Source organism: Mixophyes fleayi, chromosome 6 (assembly GCF_038048845.1).
Source record: "Mixophyes fleayi isolate aMixFle1 chromosome 6, aMixFle1.hap1, whole genome shotgun sequence".
NCBI classification, from domain to species: Eukaryota; Metazoa; Chordata; class Amphibia; order Anura; family Limnodynastidae; genus Mixophyes; species Mixophyes fleayi.
In genome coordinates this window covers 20603440-20627837 of record NC_134407.1, presented here as the reverse complement: position 1 = coordinate 20627837, position 24398 = coordinate 20603440, and the positions used below count along the sequence as shown (strand labels likewise).

The 24398-nt window shown below is 43.5% G+C and overlaps 1 protein-coding gene across 1 annotated transcript in view; it reads left to right on the top strand.

Annotated features, from left to right (window-relative positions):
* The first annotated feature begins 448 nt into the window (after window positions 1–448).
* C6H10orf90 (chromosome 6 C10orf90 homolog) overlaps window positions 449–24398 on the top strand; it is a 68687-nt gene continuing 44737 nt past the window's right edge. Inside the window, exons 1-3 of the mRNA XM_075215978.1 lie at window positions 449–516; window positions 8290–9226; window positions 21931–22134. Coding sequence (XP_075072079.1) covers window positions 8290–9226; window positions 21931–22134 — 1141 coding nt within the window. The 5' untranslated portion in view covers window positions 449–516. The remainder of the gene's footprint in view (window positions 517–8289; window positions 9227–21930; window positions 22135–24398) is intronic.

The window sequence follows — 24398 nt, the reverse complement described above, 5'->3', positions numbered from 1 at the left end:
GCTGTTGTGATACTGTGATGATTCAGCCAATCAGCATTAATTCATTAAATTCTTACATGTTTAAAGTAAACCAGTCAACACATTTCTAAGCAGTGTGGTTAATATTCATTTATTTAAGCTACTTTTGTTATGAAATCAGTACTTTCACCCATGTGGCTATGTACGTAATCTGGTAGCCTATGTTCCTTAATGGGAAATTAGAACTCTCCTATAAAAATAGGATTATATTTTTCCAATATTGCAGTGCTAAGGCTGCCTTTTGGACAAAGCAATACAGAAACACAGAGTTCTAAAGGGTTGTGAACATTCTATCAGTCCTATAACTGGATACATTGACAAGGAAAGTAACGCAAACTAACAGTTAGGTCTGTGAAGTTAAACTGGTCACCTAAGCCTATTATGTCCCTTAGTTATGTGTTTTATCGCTACTGTTTTATTTATGCAGGTCTTAAAGACTGCAAGGATAATTCTGCAAATAGAGAACATAAAGATGACCAAAATGAACATTGCAGAAAGGTAAGACAACTGTTTTGCTGCTATGGCATAATGACATATACACATCATAGGGGGGGTATGCATTGTCAGCGATTTTTTTTTTTTGACCGCGTTAAGTCATTTTAACGCTGTTTTTTATAATTTTCGAGTGGGTTAACTTTACCCGCAATTCAATTCCATTTTTATCGCTCGCTACGTTTTTTTTCATCAAATGGTCCTCTTGCGCTCCAGTAGAAGGTCCATTGAAAGTATAGGGTGTACGAGAGGCGTTAAAAGCTATTCAATTGTTTTTTAACACGGCGGGTAAAACAGGAAAATAGGCTGTTTTATCTCGCACCTCCTTGGGGTGTGTTAAAAATAAAAAAAACCTCTGAAAAGTATTTGAAATAATGTAAAAATGGTGAAAAAAAAGTTAAACTTATGTTTATCACTAATGCCTAACTTGTGTAAGTAGATTTTCTTGTGAAAAAATAATGAAATAAAAAAAAATATATATATATATATATATATATATATATATATATATATATATATATATATATATATAAAATAAAATCACTAATTATATTTATGTATGTTTTTGGTACAAATATGAATGTAGTAATGTGTTTTGACATGGTATATATGATTCTATGGTAAAAAATAGTTCAATTAAAAAATATGCTAAAGAAAGTACTGTAATATAGATAATATCAATGTGTAATGCAATCTGTAATGTGTAATGTAATGCATAATGTATGGAAATGTATGCAAAACCTTTTTTTTTGTGTTATACATGACCGCGTTAAAACTCCCCTTCACCCCCCTAAAATCTTGCAAACACAATTTTTAACGCGCTACCTCAAAACGGTCCCTATTGCCGTCAAAAACCCGCCGTCAGGAAAAAAAATCTCGCTAAAAATTGAATACCCCCCATTGTGTCATATTTACGTATAATCCCCCTTTTGGAAGAACAGAACCTTTCAATCTAAATGACAAGTTCACTTTCAAACAACTGGCCTTTATTGTATTAATTAGTGGTATGCTTTTATTAATAAGATACAACAATGTCTGTCACCTGTGGTGTAATGTTGTTTAGTTTTGGTCTGGATATTAGACACTGCTATGGAGCTTTAGAACTGTCTGTCCCTTCTCTTTCAAGCTTTATTCTATTTTACCTTCTCTACAACTATTAGCTCTGAGCAAACAGAAAGGAAACACTAGCTGGTCCGGCTAGGCTACAGCCAGCTTGGTAATAATGTCACGATGTTAGAGATTACTGAAGTCGTGGCACAATTTTACGCAAATAGCATTAAAAAATTATCTGCATGGAAGAGTTGTCAGAAGGAAACCTTTCTTACGAATCAAAACGCAAACGTCTGAGTTATGCAAAAAAAAATACATTTTGGAACAAAGCGTTTTGGACTGTTGAAACAAAAATGTGGCTTATTGGTCACAACCACAGACAAGCTATCTTAGGGTGGAATTCAATTCAAAATAGCCAGGAAGTGTCTCTCCGAAACGTCCGTGAGACACTTTGCAGCGGAGATTTGTCAGACAGACAGCTTTGCTCCGTGATGTGCACTGCGCCACAGCGCCGGCAATCAGGGCCGGATTAAGGGAATGGAGGTCCCTGGGCTAAGGGGGCCTCCAAGCGCTTACCTGTCACTGCAGTCCTCCTTCTGCGGCGCGCTGTAAGCTCCTTACTGAGGAGAGAGTGAACTCTTGCGTGATCTCCTCAGTTAGCAGATTACTGAGCGTCGGGGACGGATCACTGCAGTGACAGTGCTCAGCAGCATTGATCGGGCTGGGGCGTCCCCGCCCCCGGACCGATCATTAATGCTGCTTAGGACTTTGAAGGCCCCCCTGGATGCCCGAGGCCCCTGGGCTATAGCCCAGCTAGACCTCGGGTTAATCCGGCACTGCCGGCAATTGAATTCCCCCCTAAAGTAAATGTATATTTATGCTCTTATCTTCTAGGTTAAGGGCCCTCTATAATGCTGGTACACCTGGTGGTCTAAACTGCTTTGTAAGTGCACAGATTTCCTTTGACAGTTTATCAAAAATCAAAATCAGATTTTGCATGTGAGATATAGAGCAACATTTATTGAGAACATCAAGAGCACAACTGAAACAGCAAGCACAGTATACTGTCTTTGTACACGAAAGAGAACAATACTGAAGATCGTGAGAACAGTATAAATAGCCGTAACATCAGAGAAGAACTAGGGCAGTAGACTTAGGCAGAGACTAGCAATGGCAAATTTAGATTGAGGTAGAGAAGAGGTCAAATGGCTGGTGGTGGTATGGAGTTACAGGAGGGGACCAGTGATTAGGACAGAGAAGGAGGGTGAGCTTAGAAGAGGGCTGTGGTTAATGGGTTTTGTAGCCGAAGCATAAGGATCTCTGGATAGAGTTTGAGATCACAAATTGAACTGATTAGCAGCCTTTTAATCACAGCACTACACAGTATTTACAAACAAAGTAATAAGTAATGTTAATCTTGTTTACAATACGAAAGAATATTTACAAAGCTTTTAAACTCATCAAAAATGAATAGCACCATTGTTTGGACTTTCAATGTAATTGAACTCCGAAAATGTAATGTTATTTGCAGTTTGCATCACATGTAGTGAGTCAAGCATTAATCACACTGAGCAGAAATATTTACCTAAACATTGACATTGGTTTATGTTTTATTAATTAATGCTTAAAAAAAACACATTACTATGTACATACAGGTCTTGTAAACAAAGGAAATATAATGGAATTACTGTAAAAATAATTCACTGAATGTATTCTTGGTGTCTGAACTCACCGTGAACCCCATTATCTTTTGTCTTTGGGGTGTTTAGAAGCCTCAATGTTAGTCTCAGGAATACAGTTGTGGCAGCATCCCTTCCTGGCATTGTAATCTGTACAGAGCAGGTACACTGTGGCTGCAAATAGATTTTAAGCAATATATAAGAATAAACAGGAACATAGGTATGCTGGAGATCCAGGAGGAGAGGTCCAAGAGGCAAGTGCAGGGTCGGGACATCGCATCATTATGCAGCAGGGGGCAATTAAAGTAAATTACTCCCAGCAAGTACCCTACTTAGCATTAGTGTCAGGGTTCCCAAGGCAAGACCACGGAGAGAAAGTAGATGAATGAAGTGGTTTATTAGAAACACAGGTAGTACAGGTGTAGGATGCAATAACCGGTTAGATGGTGAGATGAGTAGCCTGCGGATTGCAGGGTTGGATACCTCTGGAAGAGGTGGTGAGATGAGTAGCCTGCGGATTGCAGTGTTGGATGCGTCTGGAAGAGGTGGTGAGATGAGTAGCCTGCGGATTGCAGTGTTGGATGCGTCTGGAAGAGGTGGTGAGATGAGTAGCCTGCGGATTGCAGGGTTGGATACCTCTGGAAAGGTGATGAGACAAGCAGCCTGCGGGTTGCAGGATTGGATACCTCTGGAAAGGTGGTGAGACGAGCAGCCTGCAGGTTGCAGGGTTGGATACCTCTGGAAAGGTGGTGAGACGGGCAGCCTGCGGGTTGCAGGGTTGGATACCTCTGCAAAGGTGGTGAGACTCAGAAACTAGATAATGCTGAAACACTTGAGAGCAGATAGCAGGTAATGGTGGAAGTGAGCTGAACAGGTTACACTTAGAAGCAAAGAGCTGTAGAGAGCAGAAGCACAGAGATCCACACAGGTGCATGACTCAGGAACCGGATAGATGATGAGCTGTGTCTGCAGCAGTGAAATAAATAGCAAAACCACAAGGTCATCAAGGTCAGGTACACAGGTAAGAATAACCAGGAACATGAGTCAAAGGATGTTTCCTATCAGGTTGAGTGACCTGATGATCTTTTAAGGAGTAGTGGCAGGTGTAAATCATCCTGAGAAAATGAGCTTAGCTCAGCAAGAAGGGAAACAGTTCAAGCGCCACAGTGACCCCTTTGGTGGCATGGTGGTACTCCAGGCTAAATATATCCAGAAACCCGAACATAGCTCCTGGCAAACAGGAGCTGCAGGAGGTAGATTGTGACAATTAGGTCCTATCAGACAAGAGTTAATGGTTGATGGACAAAAGGTGACTGACAAGATGGGCTGACAATAAACCAAATACAAGAGATGGACAGACAACAGTAAACGGTGATAGATAAGTTGAGTGCAGACAAAGGGAGGGCATATTTCCAAGAACAGAATATGCGCACCTAAAATTCATACACATATGTTGTGTGAAGATACTGGATTTATGGCTTGTGTTTGCAGTGCTGATGGTAAGAAGTGCCGGAATACAGTCTCATACAACAGCCAAGCACACTGGGTACCCTTAGTGGATACAAAATTACCTAGGCAAATATCCTAAAATCAAAATTCACCTGTCCTGGAGCATTGGTGCAGCCGATCCTTAAATGTTTCACTCCTTTGGCTCAATGTTACCCTGCTTTTGACAGGCGCACAAAGAGAAGAAGTCCGCGGAGAGTTGAGCCATGTGCAAATATACTCACAACAGATCCTAAACAGACCAACAGGAGCTGTAACCCCTAATCTGTACTGTCTGAGTAACCGGAGAGAGGCCAAGATAATTTAATCTGGCAGGATTTACACTCACTTATCAGAGGGTCTGGTACTGACCTCTCTTTGTTCCTCAAATATGCAGCAGCCACCCTGATGTGTTCGGCTCCGGGTAGTCTGGTTGGATTCAGTGTTGAATAATAGAGATCCACTTGTCTGTACATAGGAGCATGTGGACCCTGATATCGGGTAATATGGAGACACCTCCTGATTTGAACCCTTACAGTCTTTTTGGTGCAAAATTATGGTCCAAAACATCTGGCATTTCCGCTGAAATTTGGTCAACTGCTAATGTTTGAAGTCACACAATATAAAGTGCATGCAGTTGGCAATAATAGTCTGTGCGGCATAATTCGGTTGTGGACCTTGGTGTGGACATTTGAAGGTAGCTCACTTTAGTGACTTGGTACAGAATACAGCGGTACTCAGTTAACACATGTGGCTGCAAACAGGTTAATGTATCATACAGAACAGTATACAGGAACAAAGTAAGGATAGGGTATGCTAAGCTGGTTCAATTTTTAATTTCAATAGCATGGCATCCTGCTTTCACTACACTCTGTATGCAGATTTTGGCATGTTACACTTACCACTCCTAAGAGCTAGAGAGACAGAACGGGGAAGGGGTGTGTGTGTGTGTGTGTGTGTTAGGGAATTTAGACTGTAAGCTCCAATGGGGCAGGGACTGATATAAATGAGTTCTCTGTACAGCGCTACGGAATCAGTGGCGCTATATAAATAAATGATGATGATGATGAAGCATAGGCCGAGGACACTAAGGGCATATTCACGTAAGCGATGTAGCCCTAGCTGCACGTGCAGACATTGAAGCCCGCTCGGTAGGTGTCTGAGCACCCCCAATATTTGTGCTGCTGCTGTCACTAACCATGCCTATGCATGCCATTTATCAGTCATATTGAGGGGCAGGTGGGTAATGAGGGCACCCTAATCATCTTTAAATGTCGGCTCCTGTGGGCACAGATACACCTGTCAGTAGGTGTATCTCTTGTAGCTGCTTGAGGGCTGGTGCAATGAGACACAATGAAGATGAGGACGATTAGCCACGCTATTTAGTCACGTCTGACTGGCTGGTTGACGATTGATCTCTTTAACTGATAGTACTTAACTCATTAGTGTGGCTGCTATATTCTATGAAGTCGCAGCTGTCTATTTGCATTACTTAATAAATATTTACATTTTGACTGTGGCAAGAAAGAAGAATCCCATTTGAGTTCTAAAGGGGAAAACAGAAGTTTGTGTTTATTTTTTTTTATTTTATTTTGTGTTTAACTACATTTTATATGGTTAAGGTGACTTTAGCATTTATTAATCAAGTAAGTCTTCTCTGTTGTATATAAGACACCTTATGACAATATTATATTGTAGACGAGTAGGGTAATGTAACTTCAACATTAGCTACTAACACTGTCAGGCCACATTTCTAAACTGTCGCGGGGTGTAAGTATTGTTTCTCCTTCCGTGTATCTGGTCCAAATGCTAGTGATGTACAGCTGGATGCACCTTGAGATGCGTAAAACTGAACATATGCAGGTAAATGCACTTTTTCATGTCGGCTTATGTCCAGGGCTCCAATGCATCCAGCTGTACCAAATCCCAAAATCTTAATTTTTAGAAAATAAATCGCTGAACTTTAGAGGGGGACATATTAAATGCAAAGCAAAGAGCATTTCACTTGCATTTATACACATGGGATAATCGGTGTACAACATACTATTAATATCATTCTTATTATTATCAAAAGGTTTATAAAGTGCTACATCTTTCCCATAGGGAGTGTATACAGTACATACAGGTCTTGATAACGACTACATCATTTAAACAATTATATAAAAAATGACATAACATGATCAATTATTTCTGTGCGACGTTGGTGGCCTTCATTATGTACACCAGCTACATAAAGTCATGCCCAGTATCTCCCGTCTCCTCTGTGCATCCCGCATCCTCACACGCCATATCATTTAGTGAATAAAAGTTATAAAAGTGAACTATGTCAGCATAAATTCCGAAATCAATCTGCTGTACGGCATTGCTGCTGCCCACAGTTGCATGCACTTTAGCCGCATTGATTTTCTAATCGAATAACCTTCGTAAGGTCATTAGGCGATGTGGTAAAGACAATGCTTGTTGACGCTATACAAGTAACACAAAAGAACCTTCTATTTCATTTGAATAATGGGCGCATGGAGAGACATCAGCCTGACTCAATTCATCCCAGTGATAATTGTCTGCTTCAGAACTTAGCACTCACTGTGTAACTGGCTAGCCTGGGCTTAGCTGATAAACGGATAGAAAACAAGTATTTTATGTTAATGAATTAATTGAGCACAGGATAATTTAGGAAAATAGTAAGTGTGCCTCAACACATCTGGATTGAACTTTGTCATTGACCCTATATATCTTTGAATCATGTGGCATTCACCTGCTGACTCAGACAGCACTAAGGCGTATATTTACTAAACGGCGGTTTTGAAAATGTGGAGATGTTGCCTATAGCAACCAATCAGATTTTAATTATCATTTGTCTTCTATAAAATGACAACTAGAATCTGATTGGTTGCTATATGCAACATCTCTACTTAATGTGTGCGAGTCTATGGGGAAGAGAGCGCATGTGTGCGAGTCTATGGGGAAGAGAGCGCATGTGTGCGAGTCTATGGGGAAGAGAGCGCATGTATGCGAGTCTATGGGGAAGAGAGCGCATGTGTGCGAGTCTATGGGGAAGAGAGCGCATGTGTGCGAGTCTATGGGGAAGAGAGCGCATGTGTGCGAGTCTATGGGGAAGAGAGCGCATGCATGTGTGCCTATTGGGTAGAGCGAGAGCCTGTACTACTTTAAACCGTTTAAAGTTTTTGGGGGTTTTTGATGAATGGAGAAGGTAGAATGGGGCTCAAACCAGCATTTTGCCCATAGCCTTATGGGGTCTTAATCTGCCTCTGGGTGAAGTATTTAATATAAAAAGTGAGGACCTAGGGCAAATATTTTTGAGAGGATTAGCTACATACATTTCACAAAGTTTTAGTTTGTTACTGAATAGTTGAAGTTTTGGGGTCGCTACCCTGCCTTGAGCATCATATTCAAATCACACAATTTAATTTCATACCCATCATTCCAAATGAAAAAGTATGAATTATGCAGAATAACATTTGAACAATTTGAATTCTTTTTGTTCCCGCAGAAATTTATTGAATTGTAGAATTCTAAACTGACTTTATCCGTCCTCATTTCACAGATGATTGATGAGTCTGAATCTGAAGATGATCGGAAGCTCCATCCTTCTCTATCTCTGATCACTGAATCTAATGCTTCCAGTAAGAAGCAATCTCTGGTTAATCACCATCCAGTCAGTATTAACAGAACATTCACACCACTTCCTATCAAATTAGAGATTCAAACAGCCTTGGATAGAACTGTGCGTAGAGCAAACCTCCACCCTGCCAGGGAAAAACACAGCCTGGATATGAAGAAAGGATTTTCGTCTATTACAATTACAGCCAGAAGATATATTGCATCTTTAAGCAACGCTCCAAAGGAAATTACCAGTGACCCAGCTTCTTCTCTGAGCAGAAGTAATGACTTATTAATGAAGGCTCCCGTTTCGTCAGATGAACACGATCAGCAATGTAGATATTTAGATAACGGAGAGTATCCTAGCCAGGGTTTCAAGCCTTTGGGATTTCTTCGGTCTCAGGAACTCCCACGTCAGAATGACATGATTTCAAACGTTGAGACTAATGGCGTATATTTAAAGGAGAGCCGCAACGACAAGAACCACTCATTGTTCATGTCGGTTGTCCACATTAAAAGGAATCAGACTTGTCCAGGAACTATTAATTACATTGATAGATCTTTTTACCTCCCTCTTGGTCAATGCCCTACAGCCAACCAAAGAATTTATAAATCAACAAGATCCTTTAAAATAAAGTGTCCTCCAGTGAGGCCAGACGATACTTGTAGCAGAAGGACTATGATATCGCCCACACTTGTTTTCTGTCGGCATCACACAGAGGAAAATAAGCAGTTTAGACCAGCTGAATATCAAACTCCAAATCCATTATGTCAACTTCAAATTGCACAACGTAAAGCAAAACAAGGAATTCCAGTAGAGCAACACAATAGATGCCAATTAAACCCATGCCATGATGTTTCTAATTGTCTAAAGGTGAAAGGTGAGAATTACTGACGGAGTGTTATGTTGCTATAAATAACTGGAGAGGATCTAATCTTCTGTGGTATGGTTTTCCTGGAAAGTTTCTGGAAAGTTGGGCCTTAGTGGGCCAATAGTTTCAAACAAATCAGTCATGTCTGTAATTATTGGGGCAAAAAAAGTTATTTAAAAATACTTTTTTTATTTAAATGTTGTATGTAAAAGATAATTATTTTATTTTTATTTGTTAACAATTACCCTTTTAAAGACTTTTTTTCAACTAGACAGCTGCAAAGTGGTTCCTCTCTGAATTACTGAAATTTTCAAAATCTCCAACTTTGCTAAATTGCTTCACTCATGGCTATTAACCCCTTACCTGCCTTCAACATAGGATTTACAACAGTGCCTGTCTCACACTTAGAGGCGATAAACCCCAAATCCACCATCACATAATGCTTCCCCCACTTCTGAGAGCTGGGGTGCACCTGGACACCCATTCATGAATTAGACACATGGGAAACTGATCTCATAGAGATCACTATCTCCATACATTATAAAGCCACCCTTGGTGCTAGCAGTAAAGGTTACCACTTGTGTGACTGATCCCAGCTCTATCCCAATCACACCACATGGCAGAATGAATTGACCATTGTCGCCCCAACTCTATTCGTAAATGAGTTCAGCAAAGTTTGAATCTACAAATATGGTAGACAATAGAATTCTGAACTCAGGATTCTGGAATCATATTGCTGAAACCTTGCTCATCGTTAACCAAAGCCCATTTTTTTCGGCCTTTGGTATTAAATGTTAACACATGATTTTTCAGGTAAAGGTTTATTAAAAAATTAAAGTGGTTAAAAAAAAAGAAAGAAAAAAAAAACAATTTGAAACTGATCAAAAAACAATTGTCAAGCTTCCAAGAAAGTGCATCTACATGTATCCCTGGAAATGTTTGAAGTTACTGAATACAATAAAGGGTACAATACAGAGGTTCAATTAATTTTGTGTAAGTAGCTAAGGGAAGAATTACAAAAAATTGCACTTTAAAGAAAAAAAATCCCTTTTTTTTTCATTCCCTGGATAATGATACAGGGAATGAAAACATTAAAGATTAAAATGCTCAACCACAGAATCAAAAAAGCTCTATCTGCCACCCCCAAAAAAATAATATCAATTTTCCTTTAGGCAGAGTAAAACATTGTTTTTAAAGTTATTGTCAGAGAGAAAATGCAAGAATATCTGCACTTTTGGCACAGTTTCCTGGCTGCAAAAGGGTTAATAACCATGGTTGTCATTCAAGGTAGTGAATTAATTTGTGAAATACAGGATTTGCATGTCTCCTACTTTGGAAACACTTAGGCAGCGATAAGCAGGGGCGGAGAACTGCACCAACAGGCCCCATAGACAAATGTGGGTAGAGTGGGGGTGTCGGGGGAAGGAGGGATTTGGGGGTGGAGAGAGGGGGTTTCAGAGGGGGACTTTCAAGCAATGCCGGGTTTCTTTCCTATTGGGCCCCTGTCACAGCCGCATTCCCTGTGCTCCCTGTAACCCCCACCTCTGGATGTAAGCTGTGTTAGCATTGCAGTACCCAAGTTCAGCCAGAAAGTTGCTTACAGCTAAGTAGAATTTCTGTTTATCCCTCTTTTTTGGTGGGTGGAGCAGGGTAGTAAAAAAAAAAATAGATACTCACGTGATTGCGGCGTCATCAAGTCACGTCTGGCAGTCAGTGAGGAGCAGCGCAGAGAGGACCAAGAAAGAAGCAGAGGAAAACATCTAGGTAAGTAAAAAGAAAAGGGAGAAAAGCACAGAGGAACAACTGGGGAAGGGGGGGAGAAAGGCACACCATGAGGATAAAGGGGGGAGAGAGAGGCACACCATGAGGATAAAGGGGGGAGAGAGAGGCACACCATGAGGAAAAAGGGGGGAGAAAGGCACACCATGAGGATAAAGGGGGAGAGAGAGGTACACCATGAGGATAAAGGGGGGAGAGAGAGGCACACCATGAGGATAAAGGGGGGAGAAAGGCACACCATGAGGATAAAGGGGGGAGAGAGAGGCACACCATGAGAATAAAGGGGGGAAAGAGAGGCACACCATGAGGATAAAGGGGGGAGAGAGAGGCACACCATGAGGATAAAGGGGGGAGAGAGAGGCACACCATGAGGATAAAGGGGGGAGAAAGGCACACCATGAGGATAAAGGGGGAGAGAGAGGTACACCATGAGGATAAAGGGGGGAGAGAGAGGTACACCATGAGGATAAAGGGGGGAGAGAGAGGCACACCATGAGGATAAAGGGGGGAGAGAGAGGCACACCATGAGGATAAAGGGGGGAGAGAGAGGCACACCATGAGGATAAAGGGGGGAGAGAGAGGCACACCATGAGGATAAAGGGGGGAGAGAGAGGCACACCATGAGGATAATGGGGGGAGAGAGAGGCACACCATGAGGATAAAGGGGGGAGAGAGAGGCACACCATGAGGATAAAGGGGGGAGAGAGAGGCACACCATGAGGATAAAGGGGGGAGAGAGAGGCACACCATGAGGATAAAGGGGGGAGAAAGAGGCACACCATGAGGATAATGGGGGGAGAGAGAGGCACACCATGAGGATAAAGGGGGAGAGAGAGGCACACCATGAGGATAAAGGGGGGGAGAAAGGCACACCATGAGGATAAAGGGGGGAGAGAGAGGCACACCATGAGGATAAAGGGGGGAGAGAGAGGCACACCATGAGGATAAAGGGGGGGAGAAAGGCACACCATGCGGATAATGGGGGGAGAGAGAGGCACACCATGAGGATAAAGGGGGGAGAGAGAGGCACACCATGAGAATAAAGGAGGGGGCGAGAGGCACACCATGAGGATAAAGAGGAGAGAGAGAGGCACACCATGAGGATGAAGGGGGGAGAGAGAGGCACATCATGAGGATAAAGGGGGGAGAGAGGCACACCATGAGGAAAAAGGAGGGAGAGAGAGGCACACCATGAGGAAAAAGGGGGGAGAGAGAGGCACAGTATGAAGAAAAAGGGGGGAGAGAGGCACAGTATGAAGAAAAAGGGGGGAGAGAGAGGCACACCATGAGGAAAAAGGAGGGGGAGAGAGAGGCACACCATGAGGAAAAAGGAGGGAGAGAGAGGCACACCATGAGGATAAAAGAGGGAGAGAGAGGCACACCATGAGGATAAAGGGGGGAGAAAGGCACACCATGAGGATAAAGGGGGAGAGAGAGGTACACCATGAGGATAAAGGGGGGAGAGAGAGGCACACCATGAGGATAAATGGGGGAGAAAGGCACACCATGAGGATAAAGGGGGGAGAAAGGCACACCATGAGGATAAAGGGGGGAGAGAGAGGCACACCATGAGGATAAAGGGGGGAGAGAGAGGCACACCATGAGGATAAAGGGGGGAGAAAGGCACACCATGAGGATAAAGGGGGAGAGAGAGGTACACCATGAGGATAAAGGGGGGAGAGAGAGGCACACCATGAGGATAAAGGGGGGAGAAAGGCACACCATGAGGATAAAGGGGGGAGAGAGAGGCACACCATGAGGATAAAGGGGGGAAAGAGAGGCACACCATGAGGATAAAGGGGGGAGAGAGAGGCACACCATGAGGATAAAGGGGGGAGAGAGAGGCACACCATGAGGATAAAGGGGGGAGAAAGGCACACCATGAGGATAAAGGGGGAGAGAGAGGTACACCATGAGGATAAAGGGGTGAGAGAGAGGCACACCATGAGGATAAAGGGGGGAGAAAGGCACACCATGAGGATAAAGGGGGGAGAGAGAGGCACACCATGAGGATAAAGGGGGGAGAGAGAGGCACACCATGAGGATAAAGGGGGGAGAGAGAGGCACACCATGAGGATAAAGGGGGGGAGAAAGGCACACCATGAGGATAATGGGGGGAGAGAGAGGCACACCATGAGGATAAAGGGGGGAGAGAGAGGCACACCATGAGGATAAAGGGGGGAGAGAGAGGCACACCATGAGGATAAAGGGGGGAGAGAGAGGCACACCATGAGGATAAAGGGGGGAGAGAGAGGCACACCATGAGGATAATGGGGGGAGAGAGAGGCACACCATGAGGATAATGGGGGGAGAGAGAGGCACACCATGAGGATAAAGGGGGGAGAGAGAGGCACACCATGAGGATAAAGGGGGGGAGAAAGGCACACCATGAGGATAAAGGGGGGGAGAGAGAGGCACACCATGAGGATAAAGGGGGGAGAGAGAGTCACACCATGAGGATAAAGGGGGGGAGAAAGGCACACCATGAGGATAATGGGGGGAGAGAGAGGCACACCATGAGGATAAAGGGGGGAGAGAGAGGCACACCATGAGGATAAAGGAGGGGGCGAGAGGCACACCATGAGGATAAAGAGGAGAGAGAGAGGCACACCATGAGGATGAAGGGGGGAGAGAGAGGCACATCATGAGGATAAAGGGGGGAGAGAGGCACACCATGAGGAAAAAGGAGGGAGAGAGAGGCACACCATGAGGAAAAAGGGGGGAGAGAGAGGCACAGTATGAAGAAAAAGGGGGAGAGAGAGGCACAGTATGAAGAAAAAGGGGGGAGAGAGAGGCACACCATGAGGAAAAAGGAGGGGGAGAGAGAGGCACACCATGAGGAAAAAGGAGGGAGAGAGAGGCACACCATGAGGATAAAAGAGGGAGAGAGAGGCACACCATGAGGATAAAGGGGGGAGAAAGGCACACCATGAGGATAAAGGGGGAGAGAGAGGTACACCATGAGGATAAAGGGGGGAGAGAGAGGCACACCATGAGGATAAAGGGGGGAGAAAGGCACACCATGAGGATAAAGGGGGGAGAAAGGCACACCATGAGGATAAAGGGGGGAGAGAGAGGCACACCATGAGGATAAAGGGGGGAGAGAGAGGCACACCATGAGGATAAAGGGGGGGAGAAAGGCACACCATGAGGATAAAGGGGGAGAGAGAGGTACACCATGAGGATAAAGGGGGGAGAGAGAGGCACACCATGAGGATAAAGGGGGGAGAAAGGCACACCATGAGGATAAAGGGGGGAGAGAGAGGCACACCATGAGGATAAAGGGGGGAAAGAGAGGCACACCATGAGGATAAAGGGGGGAGAGAGAGGCACACCATGAGGATAAAGGGGGGAGAGAGAGGCACACCATGAGGATAAAGGGGGGAGAAAGGCACACCATGAGGATAAAGGGGGAGAGAGAGGTACACCATGAGGATAAAGGGGGGAGAAAGGCACACCATGAGGATAAAGGGGGGAGAGAGAGGCACACCATGAGGATAAAGGGGGGAGAGAGAGGCACACCATGAGGATAAAGGGGGGAGAGAGAGGCACACCATGAGGATAAAGGGGGGGGAGAAAGGCACACCATGAGGATAATGGGGGGAGAGAGAGGCACACCATGAGGATAAAGGGGGGAGAGAGAGGCACACCATGAGGATAAAGGGGGGAGAGAGAGGCACACCATGAGGATAAAGGGGGGAGAGAGAGGCACACCATGAGGATAATGGGGGGAGAGAGAGGCACACCATGAGGATAAAGGGGGGAGAGAGAGGCACACCATGAGGATAAAGGGGGGGAGAAAGGCACACCATGAGGATAAAGGGGGGAGAGAGAGGCACACCATGAGGATAAAGGGGGAGAGAGAGTCACACCATGAGGATAAAGGGGGGGAGAAAGGCACACCATGAGGATAATGGGGGGAGAGAGAGGCACACCATGAGGATAAAGGGGGGAGAGAGAGGCACACCATGAGGATAAAGGAGGGGGCGAGAGGCACACCATGAGGATAAAGAGGAGAGAGAGAGGCACACCATGAGGATGAAGGGGGGAGAGAGAGGCACATCATGAGGATAAAGGGGGGAGAGAGAGGCACACCATGAGGAAAAAGGGGGGAGAGAGAGGCACAGTATGAAGGAAAAGGGGGGGGAGAGAGGCACAGTATGAAGAAAAAGGGGGGAGAGAGGGGCACACCATGAGGAAAAAGGAGGGAGAGAGAGGCACACCATGAGGAAAAAGGAGGGGGAGAGAGAGGCACACCATGAGGAAAAAGGAGGGAGAGAGAGGCACACCATGAGGATAAAAGAGGGAGAGAGAGGCACACCATGAGGATAAAAGAGGGAGAGAGAGGCACACCATGAGGAAAAAGGAGGAGAGAGAGGCACACCGTGAGGATAAAGGGGGGAGAGAGAGGCACACAATGAGGATAAAGGGGGGGAGAGAGAGGCACACCATGAGGATAAAGGGGGGAGAGAGAGTCACACCATGAGGATAAAGGGGGGAGAGAGAGTCACACCATGAGGATAAAGGGGGGAGAGAGAGGCCCTCCATGAGGATAAAGGGGGGAGAAAGGCACACCATGAGGATAAAGGGGGGGAGAGAGAGGCACACCATGAGGATAAAGGGGGGGAGAAAGGCACACCATGAGGATAAAGGGGGGAGAGAGAGGCACACCATGAGGATAAAGGGGGGGGAGAGAGTCACACCATGAGGATAAAGGAGGGGGCGAGAGGCACACCATGAGGATAAAGGAGGGGGCGAGAGGCACACCATGAGGATAAAGAGGAGAGAGAGAGGCACACCATGAGGATGAAGGGGGGAGAGAGAGGCACACCATGAGGATAAAGGGGGGGAGAGAGAGGCACACCATGAGGAAAAAGGAGGGAGAGAGACGCACACCATGAGGAAAAAGGGGGGAGAGAGAGGCACAGTATGAAGAAAAAGGGGGGAGAGAGAGGCACAGTATGAAGAAAAAGGGGGGGAGAAAGAGGCACAGTATGAAGAAAAAGGGGGGAGAGAGAGGCACACCATGAGGAAAAAGGAGGAGAGAGAGGCACACCATGAGGAAAAAGGAGGGAGAGAGAGGCACACCATGAGGAAAAAGGAGGGAGAGAGAGGCACACCATGAGGATAAAAGAGGGAGAGAGAGGCACGCCATGAGGATAAAAGAGGGAGAGAGAGGCACACCATGAGGAAAAAGGAGGGAGAGAGAGGCACCGTATGAAGAAAAAGGGGGGGAGAGAGAGGCACAGTATGAAGAAAAGGGGGGAGGGCGAGAGAGAGACACAGTATGAGGAAAAAGGTGGGGGGGGGAGAGGGAGGCACAGTATGAGGAAAAAGGGGGGAGAGAGAGGTAGAGTATGAGGAAATAAAGGGGGGGCAGCAGAAAGGCACTGAGTGATGGAGAGGGTGGGCAGCATGGCACAGTGATGGAGAGGGGGGGCAGGATGGCACAGTGATGGAGAGGGGTGGCAGGATGGCACAGTGATGGAGGGGGGGGGTAGGATGGCACAGTGATGGAGAGGGGGCAGAATGGCACAGTGATGGAGAGGGGGGGCAGGATGGCACAGTGATGGAGAGGGGGGGCAGGATGGCACAGTGATGGAGAGGGGGGGCAGGATGGCACAGTGATGGAGAGGGGGGCAGAATGGCACAGTGATGGAGAGGGGGGGCAGGATGGCACAGTGATGGAGAGGGGGGGGCAGGATGGCACAGTTTACAATAATTAGATATAGAGATTGCGCTATACTCCTTGAGGTGGCAAGAGCAGCTCAACTATAAAGGGGAATCCCTTCCCTGTTCAATAAAAATAGTTGTAAACTGAGCACTCAATTGCTCTTATGGAAATGCCGATGGTTAATAAAATATGAATTGAATAAAAAAAAATGGATCCTAGATCTGTTAATTGAAATATGTCATGGATCTAATTATCCTAGGTTATGATAATGAATAATGTTAAATACAATTGTAAACAGAATTATGTACATACATTTAATAAAATTTAGCAAGCATGTATGCCGGTCACGGCATTAATTACAACTAAAACAAAGTAATTAAAATGCAATTGATTAACATGGATAAAACAAATCACTCATGTTAAATTTTGCACAGCAGGTTGTGCAATTGGTAAAGAAACCAATCAAATGTCCAGTACATTAAGTCCCTGAAAGAGTTGGAACCATACATCAGAGTCTTAGTGGGTAAATCCGAGTCCTCAGACTCGACCACCTATAATGCCCAGAGCAGTGTCCTAAATGTAATGGTCTTACTTGGAAAGGCGTTGATCGTGGTTATAGTGTCCCAGCTTGAATAGAGGTGGTATTGTCCATGCAGAAACGAAGATTAAGGGTGATAATACCAGCGGTGTGTAGCGGTGTGCGGCGTGCGTTCCACAGTCGGATGCACAGAGTTGCTTCCGGTACGACGTCACTATGTAGGTGTTTCATTCGCTCAGGCGAATTTCCTCAGGGGATCGTGGGGTGTTGATGGAGAGTGTGTGAAATGTTGTGATTCTAGTGGGACAATCCCAATTTTTGGTGACCGTTCAATGGTGTACACAACACAGTTTTTTTCTGTAAGATGGGTTCCTGGGCACGCCAAGTGATTCATAACCACGGCCCCACATTTTTGTGGGTGTTGTCGTATAAATTTTTTGTGCTGCACAAAATTTTTTGGGGTCATACCAATTTTTGGGGTATTTTTTTTATGTGCCGCACAAAATTTTTTGGGCTATGCGGCGGCACAAGAAATTTTTGATTCTCAGCTATAAGGGGGGCCCCATGAAGTTGTTGTACCGGGGCCCTGAATTCCTCTTGCCAGCCCTGCTCCTGGGGCCCTAGGGCAACTGTCCAGCGTGCCCACGCGTTAAGAGAGCTCTGCTAGTTGTCTTACTGGTCATTTTTTTTTACATATATATTTTTCTCATGTTTACTTGCCAATTTAGCAAAAACAAAAATCATACGATAAACCTGAATTTAAGGTCTCTAAAAATAACATTTTGTACCGTAATGTAAATATATTTATTAATAACATCATCTTTCTATTTATGACACGTTCAAGCACATTCTAATTAATGCCATGACTATTATTATTATTATTATTATTTATGGAAGTTAAAATTCATTGATTGAATCAAGCTAATATTCTGCATTTTTCCAGAACACTATGATCATCATCTCTTATCGTAAGGTAGCAGCTTACATGGGACAGAAACATTCATCTATAGACTATTAAACATCTTTATTGCTGGGTCCATCGTCAGTTACGAATAACATTATATGTGAGTAATGGTGCGGTCGCTGTATTATCCTTCACTTATGGCCTATGGAACACCCAATTATGTCACCATTATATACACATGGACCAGCTGTCCTGCTATGTTCACATTGCTTTGCTTCTGTGTAATGCAGGAGAGTTATAATAATGTACAGACCTGCCTTCCACTTATTAAAAGAAAAAAGTCTCTTAGAGGATGGTTATACGTTTTCGGTGGAAGAATTAAAAAGTAACCTTCACCCCTGTCTCCTGTGTCAGTCATTACATCGCTATAGCCGCCAAGGTTCCGCGTCCCAGCAACCTTTGCGTCAGTGGCTAGAATCTGCTAGATGATGGAAAGGGGAGAACACACACAAGACCCCGCTTGCGGCCTGATTCAATTTATGTCATTGTTTGTGAAATGTTTCAGGGACCCCTACACTGCTTAGGATTAGAGATGCTCACTGACCCCCATGAACTTGGTTTTGGTTTTGGATCTGGATTAGCTTCATGTTTTGGTCTTGGTTTTGGCAAAACCACCCTCGTGTGTTTTGGTTTTGGATTTTTTAGAAAAAATCCTAAAATATGCTAAAATCACATAATTTTGCTCTTTTTTGTTCCTACATTATTATTAACCTCAATAACACTAAGTTCCAGTCATTTCCAGTCAATTTAGACCACCTCACAGGTCACAATATTATTTTCATACGCTTTCGGACAAATACTGCAGCGACCTGGCTGGATGGTAAGCGACAGAGCAATGACACAAACACATGGCAGTTCCTAGCACATCTAGGACACATTGGCACACAGCAGTGGCAGAACGAAAATTGGGGGTCCGAGTACCGAGCCGGCTTGGCTTGGTACTCGGATCCCCTAAATCTTGCACCCAAAAGGTGTAATTATGCATTAAGACTTATTTTAAGACTTTAAAAGCGAGCATTGTGGCTTCATCGACTGATTATAACGCTGTCTTTTGCACCTCTTTTCAGTTCATTTAATAACACGGTGCAATAAGCACACATGTGCTTTAATATAAGAAGAAGGATGTTGTCATTTTCTAAACTGCAAAAGAAAAATTATATATTGAATCGGATCGCTTGCTATGGGCACATTGTTCCATTATATTAAATAAGCCTCACTGGGGATAATTACCTAACATGGTACAAAAGTGAAAATTTGCAGCAACACATCGCAACTAGAGGAATTCTTTCATTAGTCTTACACTGGACTGATGAAAGCTTATGGCTGATTGATTGCTATGGGTTATGGACTTTTACAGGTTTGCACCATATTAGTTAATCAACCTTACTGAGTGTGATTTACTATCATCCAGTAAGTGCAAAATTGCAAGTGTGCAGTAACTCATCACTATAAATCAGGCGAGTGCTTACAACGCCTTAGCTTGCCCTTGACCAATCAAAGCTAATTACTGATCGTTGCCATAGATTCCCGCAATTTTGCATCCGTACCAGTTAATTGTACATAATGCAGGTGTGACTTAGCGTGTGTGCATGTGTGTGTTATTAAACGGTTCAGTGAGAGCAAGTGATTGCTATAGTGTTTTATAGAACCCACACAAGAGGCAATAATAAAATTCATAGGCAAAGCATAAGCATTAGTCACAGTAAACTGAAATGGGTCCCTATTGTCCTTTTCACCTTTCTGAAAAGAAAAAAAAATGGCAATAGATGTTTCAGCGAGAATAACAAAAATTACAGGCAGGAACCAGGGCAAAAAGAATAAATAAAAGAACCAAATTATTTAGATGTCTGTACGTTCGCCTCTTAATACGGAGCAGGAGAAATAAACATATAAAATAATATGTATTTAAAAAATATATGGCACAGTATATATAGCAGTATATAGTTATGTTGTCTGACATCAGGGCAGGCTGGGACTAATTAACAGACCTGGCATGTACCAGTCTACGTTTGTGTACATATCTGAAGGCAAAAAAAACATATTTACTTAGTCTAATGATGTCACGGAGGGCATGATTTTTTAGTGGGCATCTCCCAGTTGCACCTATCAATTGGCACCACAGCCAACAAAGTGTAAGCTCCCTTGTGTATGAGCCCCTGAACTCATCATCTTGTCTGTAGTAATAAGAGTTAAGAACACGATCGCACCCAGTAGGTTGTGTCTCACTGTGTTCCAAATGCAGTTTGAGAAAAATGCTGTGAAAATATGGTGAGGCAGCACGGTGGCTCAGTGGTTAGCACTTCTGCCTCACAGCACTGGGGTCATGAGTTCAATTCCCGACCATGGCCTTATCTGTGTGGAGTTTGTATGTTCTCCCTGTGTTTGCGTGGGTTTCCTCACACACTCCAAAAACATACTGTTAGGTTAATTGGCTGATAACAAATTGAACCTAGACTATGTGTCTGTCTGTGTGTGTGTCTGTCTCTGTCTGTATGTGTTTAAGGGAATTTAGACTGTAAGCCCCAATGGGGCAGAGACTGATGTGAGTGAGTTCTCTGTACAGCGCTGCAGAATTAGTGGCGCTATATAAATAAATGGTAATAATAAATAATAATAGTGGCAAGGAGATCCATTGATCTGTGTGCTGCACCGACTATATTGTGCACATGGACAGAAGTAATGTAGGCACCTCTTAGTTTATAGCAATAGAATGTTACAGACACTGATTTCTAGTAGTAACATTTAAGCCGCATAAGTTACTGCTGTCTGTATAGAGAGCACAGTCAGCACAGCATAAAGATCAACAGAATTTCCCCACAGGCTTTCTCGCCGAATGGCAGCAGAAATATTCATAAGAATTATTAACTTATAGTTTTATTACCAATTCTGGCTATATGCTTATTTCAAATAATTTTCAAGTCCCCTTTTAAGTGGTGCAAATGTGAATCAAAATAAATAAAAATAACTTTTGTCAAAGAAAATGTACCAATGATATCTTTGATGACATTTCTTGTGTTTTCCAGAAAAATGGACAAAAGTTGGATACCACGTTTTGATCAGCGTGATTTGCCAGTCCTGGCACCATTTATTCACTTTAGACATTAACAGGTCTGGGATTGCAATGCAGAAGAGGCCTGGTCAAAATGTGGCGCCCCAGGTGTTGTGAAACTACAAGTCTCATCATGCCCTGACGGCTATCGGCTGGCTATCTACAAGCATTCTGGGGCTTGTAGTTTCACAGCACCTGGTGAGCCACAAGTTGGCCAGGTCTGATGTAGAGGCTCGTAGGTAAGGCCTAATAGATTGCTTTATTGATAAAATACTGTTAACGACACAAAAATAATCAATTAACTACATTTGGCTGTGCCTAGTGATAAAGTAGCTAGAGCTATCATTGCGTATATAAATAACTATATTTCCATCAAAGCTTTGCATTAATACAGCATATATATATATATATATATATATATATATATATATTGTTTTCTGTCTTTATGTGCAGAAGATAGCTTTAATCTGTTTAGTGCTACAAAGTCCTTGTATAAAAGAACTATATGAATTATGAATACAGAAATCCAACAATTCGCTGTTTACATTTTCTATGTCTGAGAGAGAAATCCAACTGTACAGTATTTCCAAGCTCAACAATGTGCTCCTCCAATGTAACATTAAGCAAGGTCTCAAATTCATTGCTTTTCTTAAACACTACTTTCTTTTATGGTCTCACTAAGATTAACTGTAAACTTTTACACCTGCAGCCTTCGGTTTACCGAATATGCCGGAGAAAGATTCTCTGCCTGTTTGTGAGATTTATGCAGAGAAAGATTCCTCGCTAGAGGGCTCCATTCACCTTGGACCAGAGAGGTCAAACACGACAACCTTTAACTTTATATTCGGAAAACAAATTTCAAACCAGCAAAAGAATCAGCAGCACTTACAGAAGGAAAACATTTCTCCGAAATGTAAGTTGCATGTTGACATTCTGCTATTAACATTAAAACAGTGTAAACTGAGCAGGGTCTTTAATCTATGGGTCATAACCAAAAAATGGTTCACTTTTGCTGTCTAGGAGAGTTTCTATGTTCCTCTATTATATGCAACCAACAGGGCCATAATCTGTTTATGTACCCTACGCGTTTTGAGTGAATAACCGATAAACTGCTATTTATACACATCACATTCTCCTGCCCCTCTTTTCATCACACCTTCTCCATTATATTTACTGTTTAGTGGAAACAATGAAGTAGTAAGATAAAATGTAAACAAAAAAGTGAAGATTAATAATATAAAATGTGTTTGTTGCTTTATGTACGTGCCCGATTGAGCAGGTGGATACAGCACTGGTAAGCATATATACATTAAATTAGATCTTTTATTTTTATATTATTACTTTGTAAAAGTACAGAATTTCCTAGTTAGGAGCTATTTTTTTTATAGGAACTAAAAACAGTAAAGTAATTGAAAGGATATTATTTTTTAAACTTGAAACTGGAATGTGACATGCAATGCTCACCCACTTCCCCTACCAACAACAATGCAATGAACACACAAGAAGGGAAATATATTATAGTATACATGTAGGGGGTGGACCTACAACATGCTCCTGGGGATATGACGTAATGCACCGGCTCTCCGGGATTGTAGTTTAAAGCAAACCAAAAATAAAGCTGTGAATCCAAATGCAGATAACCCTTAATTGTGAATCAATTTAATTTGCAGGTATTAATAGCAACTTTCTGTGGTGTATTACAGCCCCACATAATTGTTTGCATTTAGCACACAAATATTGGGCTTGGGACCAGTATATTGAATAAAGCTGTACAGAATGTGTGTGCTACATGACAAAACATGCAATATTTCCCCTGTATAGAAAAAAAACTTTTGCATCCCTTTGCATTGCAACAAAATTAGTCCAGGTGCAAATTGTACCCTTCAGCTAGATTTGCCTTTTAATAGGGACACTTAATTGATATTGTAAATAGTTTCTCCATTTACAAGCCATGTCCAGTGTAAGTCCCAATGTATTTCCCTGCCCCGAGCAACACTCTGGGGGTCACCCAATAAATTACAATTTCTGGGGTTTCACTAAATCACTTGGCAAGCTGGAGAACAGGTTTGACTGCTCTCGGATGCAACCTATCCACCAATTAGTGTGTGGGGACCTCACAGAACTCTGGCGAATGGCCAGGATTATCTACCTATCAGCTGCTAGGTGCTGTCTTCTGGGTATGACAGCACACCCACTAGCTGTGTTGCTGCACAGTGCATGGCCGTGACTGGTGGTTGGGAGATGGGCAAAGGATACTCCCCAGCTGTTTCTAATAGGAATGGTCGGGAAGCCAGCAGTGGACATGAACTAATAGCCCCTGGCCTGCCACTGATTATTCTAGAAGTATCGAAAGCAGTGCCAAGCTAATGAGTGGAGAAAAACACTACACCAGAACGGTGGTAGTCAGTTTAACGGTACTGACTACCCCGACACTACAGAAGATGACATGAGGACTCCAATTCCATACTACAGCGACCTGCAAAAAAATCTACTTACCAGGATGCAGATAATACTTACATGACATTAATGACAGGTGGGTCCGTCCATTGCCGCTTTAACACAAGTCGCGGTTTGAGATGACGTCATTTTGCAGAGTCGGAACCACAGAGAGTCGTCCCATCAAGTCATCCGCATCCTGGTAAGTAGTTTTTTTGGCACGTTGCTGTAGTATGGAATCGGAGTCCTCATGCCGTCTTCTGTAGTGTCGGGGTAGTCAGTACCGTTAATAGGTACTATATCCCACCAGAAAACACCATGGGCTAGATTTACTAAGCTGCGGGTTTGAAAAAGTGGAGATGTTGCCTATAGCAACCAATCAGATTCTAGCTTTCATTTATTTAGTACTTTCTACAAAATGACAGCTAGAATCTGATTGGTTGCTATAGGCAACATCCCCACTTGTTCAAACCCGCAGCTTAGTAAATCTAGCCCCATGGCTTTACTGGTTCTGAGGGAGCAAACTGATCAGGACTCTCTTAGAAAGAAGAGTAGCAGGTTTTGTCTTAACGAGGAAGAGGAATAATCTAACCCTCTTGCGACAATATTGTAGAAGATGAACATCTAGACGTCTTATTATCAATCAAGGGATTCTGGACTGTGTAGGGCCAGGTCTTTTCACCCCTGTGTGCTGTCTCAGTGAGTAGTCAAAATGGAAAAGATGTAAATTAAGAAGGTGGT